The sequence below is a fragment of the Hevea brasiliensis genome, chromosome 8 (genome assembly GCF_030052815.1).
Source record: "Hevea brasiliensis isolate MT/VB/25A 57/8 chromosome 8, ASM3005281v1, whole genome shotgun sequence".
In the NCBI taxonomy this organism is placed as follows: domain Eukaryota; kingdom Viridiplantae; phylum Streptophyta; class Magnoliopsida; order Malpighiales; family Euphorbiaceae; genus Hevea; species Hevea brasiliensis.
In genome coordinates, this window is record NC_079500.1 from 42495374 (window position 1) to 42509585 (window position 14212).

Sequence of the window (14212 nt, forward strand, 5' to 3'; positions counted from 1 at the left end):
AACAAATATTTTGTAGGAAACAAAGTAGTATAAGGAATATCCCCATTAAGGGCGAGAAGGCGGTATACGATTGATAAAAACATGCGATGGAAACGCATCCGCCCAAAAGTGTTTAGGTACTTTCATCGAAAAGAAGAGCACGAGTTACCTCAACAAGATGACGATTTTTCTTTCGCCACGCCATTTTGGGATGGGGTATCCACAGGAAGAGATGAAGAATGCCATTTTGTGTCATATAAGGCTGAAATTGTCTTTGAAAAGTATTCTTTGGCATTGTCACTTCTTAATATGCGCATGAAATATTAAATTGAGTTTTGATTTCATTACAAAAGGCACAAAAGATAGAAAACAACTCGAACGATTTTTCATTAAATATAACGGTAACACGAGTAATCATCAACAAAAGTAACAAAATAACGAAATCCAGGTTTTAGATGTAGCAGAACAAGGACCTCAAACATCGGAATGAACTACCTCAAAAGGAGATGAAGCCCGTTTATTGACTCTAGACACGAAGGCAAGCGATGATGTTTTGCAAACCGACATGACTCACATTCTAGTCGATAAAGATGAAATTGAGGACCTGACTTCTTCATGGTAGACAAAGAAGGATGACCCAATCTACAATGAGCTTCAAGAGGTGTTAAGGTACTGGAGCCAACAAGCGACCGCGGTACATGATTTTCCATAATGTAGAGACCACCTGACTCGCGTCCTCTACCAATAATGCGCCGTCGTAAGATCACGAAACAAACACCGGTCGGAAAAAGGAAACAGAACAATTTAAGGTGCGAGCAAGTTTACTAACAGAAAGTAGATTAAAAGAGAATTTTGGTAGACACAAAGCAGAAGACAAAGAAATTGTGAAGTCGGGTTCGCGATTCGAACCCATGACACAAGAAGTAGAACCATCGGCTAAAGTATGATGAGGAAGTGAGATTAGACTTAAGCGGATAGAAGACTAGAATTACGTCATGTGATGCATCGCACGAGAATCAATAACCCATTTGGATGAAGAAGACACAAGGCATGTAGTAGATTTACCTGACTTAGCGATCGCGATGTGAGGCGGTAAGCTTTAGAGATGCACGATCTTTGGGAAAATTGTGCAAAATCCTCTGCAGATACCAAAATAGTTTTCTCAGAGGAAGATACTGTAGAATTCTCTGCTGCCATATTTGTCATTTGTGATCGCTGATTTTTTTTTCTGAAGTTGCGGACAATTATATTTTGTATGGCCAGGCTCATGGCAATAATAACAAATGACTTCTCTTGAGTCCTGATTAGAACTAGCCTCTCCATTACGCTGATTATACATTGCTGTAATTCCTCCTCTACTTCCTCTTCTATTACCTGTTGTCCATTTGGATTACGGCTAATAAGAGCACTCTTGTGAGTTGTGAAGATTGAGTACTCTCTGCTGAAGGACCCGTGTGAACGTTTCATGCAAAGAGGAAATCTCGATCGAGAGAATCGAGATTTAGCGATCTCATACTACGAAGGAAGGCACCAAGAAAACTCATAATGACCAATTACTCCCGTTGGGCTCTTTGAACTTTCACATCGGGACTAAAAGGCAACAATACATTAAGTTCCTCGTATACTCGTTTAAAATCCATAAAATAAGCCGTGAAAGACTTATCCTCTTTCTCGGTAGAATGCCTTACAAACATCATAAATACGGGAGATATTTCCTTTACCAGAATACAGAAAATCTAAGTAATCCATCAATTCCTTAACAAATTCACAGTGATTAATTAAACTAATTACCTCACTATGAATCGAGTTCCGAAGCTGCAAAAACAATCGAGCATCCTCCCTTAGCCAAGTTTGTCGTGTATCATCAGTGGGTGGATCTTTAGTAAGGTGATCATCCTTATCAATGCTACGCAAATAGACCCTAACAGTCTTACTCCACTCCAGGTAATTCGAACCATTAAGTTTGTGTTCCGTGATCTTAGTCATCACCGGAATCACATCAGAAATAATATTCTTATTGTCTGCCATTTGTTAAGACAAAGAAAACTAACCGAAACGCTAATCCAAAGTGCTTATAGCAGCAAAATAACCCAAAATCACAAATCAAGCAAATACCGAAATAGGATCTGAGAGCCAAACCTCAGAAGTCCTTTAATGGTTATACTGGATCAGGCAACAGCACACGGTGGTGGAATGAGGGGCTTGAGACGACGCCGGCAATGTTGATAGGGGTTGAAACGGCCGGTCGGCGACCAAGGTCTCTCCTGAGCTGGGTAGTGAGAACAAATAGTCACCCTAGATTGATGACCTGCTCTGATACCATGTAGAAAGAGATGATTCTTATTGATTTCAATTAATCTGTACATGGGTATATATAGACAATTAATTCCTATAATTGTGTTCTACTAATTAGGAAGAAATCCTAAATAAGAAATCCTAAATAGGAATACAGAATACAAAATATACAGAAAAATAATATAGTGATTGACTTTCCATAACATAGTGATTGACTTTCCATAACAAAGCTATTGTAGTTTATTAGACCTGCTGTAGTTTGTAAGAGCTGTTAAGAGAGTCAGTTATAGATCTGTTATAAGCTGACTTATAATCTGTAGATTCTCATTTTGTATCTAATGAGAAATTGATCCCTTCTTCTCTCTAGATTCTCTCTCTCTGTTCTATCTCTTCTCTCTTTCTCTAATTCTTTCTTCTTCTTTCGAGAGGTAGTAACCCCTGAATTGGTTTCTACTGACAGTTGGCCTCGGTGAGGTCGCCCGCCTTTGCAGGTTTAAGGCAATCTCTTCCTCACCAATACGCCTCTCACCTAAAGCATGCCTCAGGCATGCCTTTCACAACTATGGGCCTTACAATAGTTTAAAAAAAATAAATATAAATTTGTGAAAAAAGATATGAAATCCAAAAACATTCAGAACGAAGCTTTGTACGTGCATGTATGAGATAGAGACAATCATGGATAACATTGCCATGTCAAGAGAAAACAGAAGGAAATGAAGAAATATAACTAAGTAAATCAACAGGAAACTTACCTCAGCACAAATTCTTCCAACAATAGAAATGGTCTCAACAGGGTACAATCCCCGCAGGGTCTCTGCACCTAGAAGAATTGCATCACTGCCTGAAGCAACAGAAAAAAAACCAAGGAATTATAACTAGTCATATTAGTACAAGCATGACAATATACAATACTAGTAGCAACTTATTGGGTGACACTAAAGAAATGCAAAATTAAGATGGTCGTATGCAACTATATCTTCTCTTATGACAGAAGATAGTATAACATGGTCAACAATAACATAACATAATGGAAATCCACTAAACTTTATATAAGGAATTACAATGTGAGACCACTGAAATTTACCATCCAAAACTGCATTGGCAACGTCAGTTGCTTCAGCACGAGTAGGTCTCAAATTGTCCGTCATACTGTCGACAACACGAGTTACCACAGCAGGCTTTCCTGCCATGTTGCACTTGTAAATAGCAGCTTTTTGAAATAGAAACACCTGTAAGATTCAGATGAAGATACACTAGTTGCGTTTGAGAAGTTGATCATCCCTTTTTTAACAACACTTTCTTAAAGTGCAAAAATATTCATTTAGAAATAAATGGACATGAACATCCTTTGAGAGAATCAACGTAAAATGAAATTGACATGCTAATTCTCTTTCTTGATATTATGAATATCCATACAAATTTTCCTCAAAAAATTACTTCACATCCAACTAATATGTATACCAACACCTAGATTCAAAAGTCAAAATTATCCAAGATTTAGGGGTTTTCCACGCCAAGAGCAGAGGGGGTGGTTGTGGTTTGAAGTGTTGTGACAGCTTAAAGTGTGCGACACCATTAAGGCCCATTATGTTAGTGTATGTGCACTGTAGCCTATGTGTTAGCTGCAAGTGTGATCACTTAATACATGTATATATATTTTGTTATTAATAAAGGTTGCTTTATCTTTAATGTTCAATTTAATTTTAATGAATACTAATTAATAAAGATAAAGTTCATGGGACTTATATACATAGTAGTGGAAATTATAATATTGTTCTAATTATAAGATTCTGATTGCATTGTAGCATTGTTCCAAAAATATTTCTGGTCAATGTTATATCAATACTGGACATTGATATAACTGTTGAGACCAGTACACGTTGCATTCTTTCCTTTATGAAAGGATACAGCAATTCTCATTAAGTTGAGGTATATGAGATATCCAGAACCAACGTGCAGGTGCTTGTGGTGACAAGTTCACTGAACTGACCTTATCTGTCCTTGGAAAGACTCAAGTAACAGTCATATAAGTGATTCTTTGACTTGAAATATTAAGTCATCTTATATAGGAATTGTTAGGATCCTTGTAATTATTAGGTGTATTAGTAATTATAGGAAACTTATGTAATTAGAATCCCTGTAAGTGGCCAAGTATCCCTGAAATTAGCTAAGTCTTTATTTAGTTTCCTTTTGTGTCTGTAACTCACCCTATATAAATAGGGAACCATGTACATGATCAAAATATAAGAAGAAAAATTATTTTTCCTCTAAACTTACTGTTCTCAACATGGTATCAGAGCAAGAGCCAATTTTTTAGCATAAATTTCTCTGAACAGTACCGAGTCTAGGGTTTTATAAAGGTCAGTACTTGAAGCACTGCCTACGACGGGTGTTGGACGTCACCACCCCCCTCAAGCAGCAGCCCACTTGCCAATCGGCACCTTCTTGGAGGAATTGCCGCCGTCCGACAATGCGCGTGAATACACGCGCCTTATTTGTCTTCAGCTCTCCCACACGCGCCGGCACGTGGACCCCTTTCCGGCGACTTTTTCTGACCGAACCTCCTTCCGACAACGTCGCCCCTATACTGCGACTCTGTTCAACCGATCCCTCCTTGCTAGTTTGTGTTTGATCATTAAGTCAATTTTGTATTTGGTACTATTTCTGTGAGAATTAAACTGTTAGGGTAATTTTTTTATCACTGCCAGTGTATTTTCCTTTGTTCTTTGTTAAATATGGCTAATGGAAAAACAGTAGATTCAAAAATTAATTTTGCAAGTGACAATTCCTTACTGCAAATTAGTCCTGTGAAGCTGAATGGAACCAACTATCTTGCTTGGTCAAGGTCTTATCTTTTGTTCATTCAGGCTAGAGGACTACAAGGGTATCTTACCGGAGATAAGAAAAAACCAGATACTTCGACTTCTACCTACAGTCAGTGGGAGTCAGAAAATTCTCTTATTATTTCATGGCTCATCAATTCTTTGCAACCACATATAGCTCGTGAGTATCTGCTGTTAGATAGTGCAGCTACCATTTGGAATGTTGTTTCCCAGACCTATTCTCAAGTTAGGAATGATGCACAAGTTTATGAGCTAAGAAAGAAGGTACATGGTATGAAACAAGGTGAGATGTATATTGCTCAGTATTATGCTGAATTGACTGATTTGTGACAGGAATTAGATTACTATCAGGATTTTCAAGCTACATGTCCTGCAGATGTTAAATTTCAAAAACTGATTGAGAAATAATGGATTTATGATTTTCTTGTTGGACTAAATATGGAGTATGATCAAATACGGATTCAGGTTCTTGGTAAGGAGCCCATGCCTTCCTTAAGGCAAACTTACTCCTATGTACAGCAAGAGGAAAGTCGAAGAAATGCTATGGTTTACTCTTTACCAGTTGACAAGGCCGGACTGACAGCCGCTTCCTCAAAAGAACAATCACAAGCATCCGATAAGGATCATTTACACTATGATTATTGTGGCAAGTTGAGACATACGAAGGAACATTGCTGGAAATTACATGGTAGTCCAACTAAAGGGCGTGGAGGAAAAAGAATGGGTTCTTCCAAACCTCAAGCACATGTTTCTGAGATAGTGGAATCATCTGAAGACGTTTCTGATAATAGGAGTTTCTCAAGTTCAGAAATTCAGACCCTGATACGTTTGTTGTCACAACTGGAGTCTAAATCAAACACTGCTGCTTCCTCTAACTTTGTCAAGTCAGGTATATCCCTTCTTGCCAATCTTGAAAAATCTTTTTGGGTCATAGATTTAGGAGCAAACAAACATATGACATGCTCTTCAAACAATTTTTTTACTTACTGTTATGGAAAGTCAATCACTATGTTATGGAAAGTCAATCACTATATTATTTCTCTGTATATTTTGTATTCTGTATTCCTATTTAGGATTTCTTATTTAGGATTTCTTCCTAATTAGAATAACACAATTATAGGAATCAATTGTATATATATACCCATGTACAGATTAATTGAAATCAATGAGAATCATCTCTTTCTACATGGTATCAGAGCCTGTCATCAATCTAGGGTGACTATTTATTCTCACTACCCAGCTCAGGAGAGACCTTGGCCACGGACCGGCCGTTTCAACCCTGATCAACATCGCCGGCGTCGTCTCAACCCCCTCATTCCACCACTGTGTGCTGTTGCCTGATCCAGTATAACCATTAAAGGACTTCTGAGGTTTGGCTCTCAGATCCTATTTTGGTATTTGCTTGATTTGTGATTTTGGGTTATTTTGCTGCTATAAGCACTTTGAATTAGCGTTTCGGTTAGTTTTCTTTGTCTCAACAAATGGCAGACAATAAGAATGTTATTTCTGATGTGATTCCGGTGATGACTAAAATCACGAAACACAAACTCAATGGTTCGAATTACCTGGAGTGGAGTAAGACTGTTAGGGTCTATTTGCGTAGTATTGATAAAGATGATCACCTTACTAAAGATCCACCCACTGATGATACACGACAAACTTGGCTAAGGGAAGGTGCTCGGTTGTTTTTGCAGCTTCGGAACTCAATTCATAGAGGTAATTAGTTTAATTAATCACTGTGAATTTGTTAATGAATTGATGGATTACTTAGATTTTCTGTATTCTGGTAAAGGGAATATCTCCCGTATTTATGATGTTTGTAATGTATTGTTGCCTTTTAGTCCTGATGTGAAAGTTCAGCAGGCCCAACGGGAGCAACTGGCTGTTATGAGTTTTCTTGCAGGCCTTCCTTCAGAATATGAGACTGCTAAATCTCATATCCTCTCCAGTTTTGAGATTTCCTCTTTGCATGAAACGTTCACACGGGTCCTTCGTACAGAGAGTACTCAATCTTCACAGCCTGCTAGTAGTGCTCTTATTAGTCGTAATCCAAATGGACAACAGGGTAATAGAAGAGGAAGTAGAGGAGGAATTACAGGCAACAGAAGTAATCAGCGTAATGGAGAGGCTAGTTCTAATCAAGACTCAAGATGAGTCATTTGTTATTATTGCCATGAGCCTGGCCATACAAAATATAATTGTCCACAACTTCAGAGAAAAAATCAGCGATCACAGATGTCAAATATGGCAGTAGAGAATTCTACAGTATCTTCCTCTAAGAAAACTATTTTGGTATCTGCAGAGGATTTTGCACAATTTTCCCAGTATCAGGCATCTCTAAAGCCTACCAATTCCCCTGTCACTGCGATCGCTGAGTCAGGTAAATCCACTACATGCCTTGTGTCTTCTTCATCCAAATGGGTTATTGATTCTGGTGCGACCAATCACATGACAGGTAATTCTAGCCTTCTATCTGCTTTTCAGTCTAATCTCACTTCCTCTACTGTTACTTTAGCTGATGGTTCTACTTCTTGTGTCATGGGTTCTGGAACTGCGAACCCGACTTCGTCAATTTCTTTGTCTTCTGTTTTGTGTCTACCAAATTATCTTTTAATCTACTTTCTATTAGTAAACTTACTCGTACCTTAAATTGTTCTGTTTCCTTTTTTCCTGACCAGTGCTTGTTTCAGGATCTTACGACGAAGCAGATTATTGGTAGAGGACGCCAGTCAGGTGGTCTCTACATTCTGGAAAATCATGTACCGCGGTCGCTTATTTGCTCCAGTACCTTAACACCTCTTGAAGCTCATTGTAGATTGGGTCATCCTTCTTTGTCTACCATGAAGAAGCTGTGTCCTCAATTTCAGTCTTTATCAGTACTAGAATGTGAATCATGTCAGTTTGCAAAACATCATCATTTGCCTTCTGTGTCTAGAGTCAATAAACGGGCTTCATCTCCTTTTGAGTTAGTTCATTCTGATGTTTGGGGTCCTTGTTCTGTTACATCTAAAACTGGATTTCATTATTTTGTTACTTTTATTGATGATTACTCTCGTGTTACCTGGTTATATTTAATGAAGAATCGTTCTGAGTTGTTTTCTATCTTTTGTGTCTTTGTAAGAAATCAAAACTCAATTTAATATTTCTGTGCGCATATTAAGAAGTGACAATGCCAAAAAATACTTTTCAGCACAATTTCAGTCTTATATGACACAAAATGGCATTCTTCATCAGTCTTCCTGTGTGGATACCCCATCCCAAAATGGCGTAGCCGAAAGGAAAAATCGTCATCTTCATGAGGTAACTCGTGCTCTTCTTTTTCAGATGAAAGTACCTAAACACTTTTGGGCGGATGCAGTTTCTACGGCATGTTTTTTGATCAATCGTATGCCGTCTTCTGTCCTTAATAGAGATATTCCTTATACAACTTTGTTTCCTACAAAATCTTTGTTCCCTATTGAAACCCATATTTTTTGTTGTACCTGTTTTGTGCGTGATATTCGTCCACAGGTTACTAAATTGGGTCCAAAATCTCTCAAATGTGTCTTCCTTGGGTACTCCCTGCTCCAAAAAGGGTACCGTTGTTTCTCTCCTACTCTTAATCGTTATCTTGTTTCTGCAGATGTCACATTTTTTGAGTCCACTCCATTTTTTCCTCCATTATCTGTGTATGAGAGTCAAGGGGAGGAGGATGATCTCTTAATATATACTGTCCAACCAATGTCTAGTCCTCTCCCACAGCCTGTTCCTTCTGTCTCTAGACCTACTCGACCTCCGTTGTTCATGTTTATTCGAGGAGATTGGAGATTCCTGACTCAGATCCTCCACCAGCTACTTCGTTGGGAGATCCTGTACCTCATACTGATCATGATTCTGATTTAGACTTACCCATTGCTCTTCGTAAAGGTAAACGTTCATGTACTTACCCTATCTCTTCTTTTGTTTCTTATAATCAATTGTCTTCTTGTTCTCGGTGTTTTGTCACTTCTTTAGACTCTGTTCCTATCCCTAATACTGTTGATGAGACACTATCTCATCCTGGCTGGTGTGATGCTATGAAAGAGGAAATTGAGGCTTTAGATGCTAATGGTACATGGGAATTATTACCTTTGCCCACTGGTAAGAAAGCTATTGGTTGCAAATGGGTATATACAGTTAAGGTAAATCCTAATGATTCTGTGGCTAGGTTAAAAGCACGCCTTGTAGCAAAAGGATATGCTCAGACATATGGGGTTGATTACTCTGATACTTTTTCTCCTGTAGCTAAACTTACTTCTCTTCGCTTGTTTATCTCTTTAGCAGCTAAATATGATTGGCCCCTGCATCAATTGGATATCAAGAATGCTTTCCTTCATGGTGATCTTCAGGAGGAGGTGTATATGGAGCAACCACCTGGGTTTGTTGCTCAGGGGGAGTTGGGTAAAGTTTGTAGACTTCGGAAGTCTCTTTATGGCTTGAAACAAAGTCCTAGGGCATGGATTGAGAGATTCAGTGAAGCAGTACAGGAATTTGGTATGCAAAAGAGTAAGAGTGATCACTCAGTATTTTATAGGCAATCTGAGGCTGGTCTAATTCTCTTGGTAGTCTATGTGAATGACATTGTCATCACTGGGAGTGACTCTGCAGATATTTCATTTCTTAAAACCTTCCTCCAAACTCAGTTTCAGACCAAAGACTTGGGATTGTTAAAGTATTTCTTGGGTATCGAAGTTATGAGAAGCAAGAAGGGTATTTTCTAGTCTCAAAGAAAATATGTCCTCGATCTATTGACAGAGACAGGAAAATTAGGTGCTAAGCCTTGTAGTGCACCAATGACTCCAACTTTACAATTATTAGCAGGGGATAGTGAGTTGTTTGAAGATCTAGAGAGATACGGGAGATTGGTAGGAAAATTGAACTACCTTACAGTCACTCGTCCTGACATTGCTTATGCCGTTAGTGTGGTAAGTCAGTTTATGTCTTCCCCAACTGTTGCTCATTGGGAAGCCTTGGAACAAATCTTGTGTTATCTGAAGGGCGCTCCAGGAAGAGGTTTGCTATATGGTAATCATGGGCATTTGAATGTTGAATGTTTTTCAGATGCCGACTGGGCTGGGCATTTGAATGTTGAATGTTTTTCAGATGCCGACTGGGCTGGATCTAAGGTTGACAGGAGGTCAACTACTGGATATTGCGTTTTTATTGGAGAAAAATTGGTGTCTTGGAGAAGCAAGAAGCAGAGTGTAGTTTCTCGATCTAGTGCTAAATCCGAATACAGAGCCATGGCACAATCAGTATGTGAGATAATGTGGATACTTCAATTACTAGATGAGACAGGTTTTAAGACCTCCCTGCCTGCGAAATTGTGGTGTGATAATCAAGCTGCTCTTCATATTGCTTCTAATCCGGTGTTTCATGAGCGGACCGAACATATTGAGATTGATTGTCACTTTATTCGTGAAAAGATTCAACAACAGATCATCTCAACAGGACACATCAAAACTGGAGAGCAGTTAGGAAATATTTTCACAAAAGCTCTGAATGGAGCTAGGATTGACTACATTTGTAACAAGTTGGGCATGATTAATATCTATGCTCCAACTTGAGGGGAAGTGTTATGGAAAGTCAATCACTATGTTATGGAAAGTCAATCACTATATTATTTCTCTGTATATTTTGTATTCTGTATTCCTATTTAGGATTTCTTATTTAGGATTTCTTCCTAATTAGTAGAACACAATTATAGGAATCAATTGTATATATATACCCATGTACAGATTAATTGAAATCAATGAGAATCATCTCTTTCTACACTTACTTTCCATGCTCAAGAAAAGAAAAAGTCCGTATAGCGGACGGATCTTTAACCACTATTTCCACTATAGGTTCTGTTGCTTGCACTCCTACATTTAACCTTACTTCAGTTCTTCATTTTCCTAGTTTTCCTATAAATTTGTTGTCTGTCAGTGCTCTTACTCAAGCCCTTAATTGCAAAATTGAATTTTTTTCCTACACACTGTGTTTTTCAGGAATTGAAAACAGGACGGACGATTAGCAGTAGTAGAATGCAAGATAGCCTGTATTTTTTAGATGACAAATGTGGGTTTCCAAACCAAGCTTTGCTAGGACACTCTATGACTACTAATGATGAGATTATTCAATGGCATAGACGTTTAGGACATCCTTCTTTTCAGGTTTTAGAACGGTTATATCCTGTTTTGTTTAAAAAGTGCAAATCTGAATTACTTTTTTGTGATACTTGTGAACTTGCTAAACACACAAGACATTCTTATCCTTCAATTAATAATAAAAGCTTAGTTTCTTTTGAGACTATTCATTCTTGTGTGTGGAGACCTACCCAAACTCTTTCTTTATCTAGTTGTTGATGGTTTGTTACATTTATTGATTGTTGCACCAGATTAACTAGAGTATATTTGATGAAAGCAAAAGGTGAGGTGTTTACTTGTTTTCAACAATTTCATAAAATGATTTGTACTCAATTTGATGCAAAGGTTAAAATTTTCAGAACAGATAATGGGACAGAATATGTTAATAGTACTTTTAGTGCCTATATGGAGTCTTTTGGTATATTACATCAAACTAGTTGTATTAACACTAGTGAACAAAATGGGGTATCTGAAAGAAAGAATAGACATTTGCTTGAGGTGGCTAGGTCTCTTATGTTCACTATGAATGTTCCTAAACCTTATTAGGGTGATACTGTCTTGTCAGCAACATATCTAATCAATAGAATGCCCCTGAAGACATTGAACTTTAAGAGTCCTTTAGAGGTTCTACAGGGTACAAATTCCTATACTGTCCCTCAAAAAATCTTTAGGTGTGTTTGTTTTGTTCATAAGAATAATGTGGGCAAATTAGAGCCTAAAGCTCTTAGATGTGTGTTTGTTGGTTATTCTGGAACCAAAAAGGGATATAAGTGTTATCATCCACCATCAAGAAAATATTTTGTAAGCATAGATGTTACTTTTAGGGAGTCTAAATCTTATTTTTCCACACAGTTACCTCTTCAGGGGGAGCATAGGAAGGAAGAGGTATCTTATGATATTTCCCTACCTTTTTCTTGACCTATTACTGATGTTCCTAACCAAGACCAACCACAACCACCCAAACCAAAAACCTCATGGAGATTGGATAGAGAGGATTTGCTAAGGTATACTCGACGAAAGAAGGTAGATATGAGTGTTGATGTTGATACAGGGGTTGAGCATGATAGGGTTGAGCATGATACCACTGATCAACCTGATGTCCTAAATTCAATTCCTGAACATTCAGAAGAAGGTGAGTTTTCTTTGATTCTTAATAATTTAGACTCTGGCTCTAATTATTCTATTAATAATCTTGATATTCTCATTGTTATCAGAAAAAGAGTTAGATCTTGTACTAAATATCATATTTCTAAATTTGTGTCCTACGACTCTTTCTCCCTCCTATAGAGCCTTTGTATTGTCTGTTTCTTCTGTATCTATACCAAAGGATTGAAAGGAAGCATACCTTGATCCAAAGTGAAAGGCAGCTATGGTTAAAGAGATGAAGGCTTTGGAAAAAAACGGAACATGGGATCTTGTTGACTCTTCATTAGAAAAGAAACCAGTGGGATATAAACGGGTGTTCATAATAAAACACAGGGCAGATGGATCAATTGAAAGATACAAGGCCAGACTACTAACAAAGGGCTATACACAGACCTATGGAGTTGATTATGAAGAGACATTTGCACCTGTTGCAAAGATGAATACCATCAGAGTGTTGTTATCCTGTGCAGCCAATCTTGAGTGGGATCTTCAATAGTTTGATGTTAACAATGCCTTTTTACATGGAGGTCTAGAAGAAGAAATGTATATGAAAATTCCTCCAGGTTTTGATGATGTTAAGAGTAAAGGGAAGGTTTACAGGTTTAAGAAAGCCTTGAATTGAAGTTGCTAGATCTGATAAAGGGATTTTTATCTCCCAAAGAAAATACATCCTGGATTTATTAAAAGAAACTGGCATGTTAGGGTGTAAACCAGTAAATACTCCTATTGAAACCAACCATAAGTTACAAGCTGGTGTTGGTGAGTTAGTTGACATGGGGAGATATCAAAGGATGGTTGAGAGGTTAATTTATCTTTCACATACTAGGCCAGATATAGCCTATGTAGTAAGCTAGTATATGCACGACCCTCGGATATCTCATTGGGAAGCTGTGTTGCATATTAACAAATATCTGAAGTCTACGCTTAGGAAAGGTATGCTTTTCTCTATGCATGGTCATTTACATATAGAAGTTTTTACAGATGCAGATTGGGCTAGTTCTCTTGATGACAGAAGGTCAACCTCTAGATATTGAACATTTGTTGGAGGAAATCTTGTTACTTGGAGAAGCAAGAAACAGAGTGTAACTGCTAGATCAAGTGCAGAAGCTGAGTATAGAGCCATGGCACAGCGAGTTTGTGAACTACTATGGTTACAAAAGTTGATGAAAGAATTAAAGTTGTCAAAAACAAATAACTCCATGTTTTGTGATAATAAGGCTGCTATTAATATCGTCCACAATCCTGCTCAGCATGATAGAACCAAACACATAGAAATTAATCGACACTTCATAAAAGAAAAGGTAGTAGATGGCTTGTTAACTATTAAGTATATAGCTTCAAAAGAGCAACTAGCTGATGTGTTCATCAAGGGTCTCATCAGCAAAGTTTTTCACACTTTAGTTTGCAAGTTGGGCATGTGTGATATCCATGGACCAACTTGAGCAAGGTAAAATAAAATTGAAATTTTGTTTAATTAATCAATCATACCGAGAGTACAAAAATGATTTATACATAACAGACACATTCCATGCATCAATGTATAAACTGAAATATTATGATGAAGGGATATTAATTACACTGACAGATTGATCACAGAAAGGTTAGTCAAACCACTTTAACAAGTTCTAGTATTTGGGTGGTCATCACACATTGCTAGATGTCAATAATGATCTACAAATATAATTAATCAATTATGAATTAATGATAAAATTAAAGTGTTAATTTTATCTAATTATATTTATTACCAACATATTAAGAGCCTAATGGGTCACACACATAAAGACTGTAAGTGAGGAATTAAAT

The 14212-nt window shown here is 37.6% G+C and overlaps 1 protein-coding gene across 6 annotated transcripts in view; it reads right to left on the bottom strand.

Annotated features, from left to right (window-relative positions):
* LOC110657156 (pyruvate kinase 1, cytosolic) overlaps positions 1–14212 on the bottom strand; it is a 67275-nt gene that overhangs the window by 32706 nt on the left and 20357 nt on the right. For all 6 annotated transcript variants that reach the window (XM_021814261.2, XM_058151546.1, XM_021814291.2 and 3 more), the window contains 2 exons: positions 3359–3503; positions 3027–3115 (listed from right to left, as the gene is read on the bottom strand). In XM_021814261.2, the coding sequence (XP_021669953.2) occupies positions 3027–3115; positions 3359–3503 (234 nt within the window). The remainder of the gene's footprint in view (positions 1–3026; positions 3116–3358; positions 3504–14212) is intronic.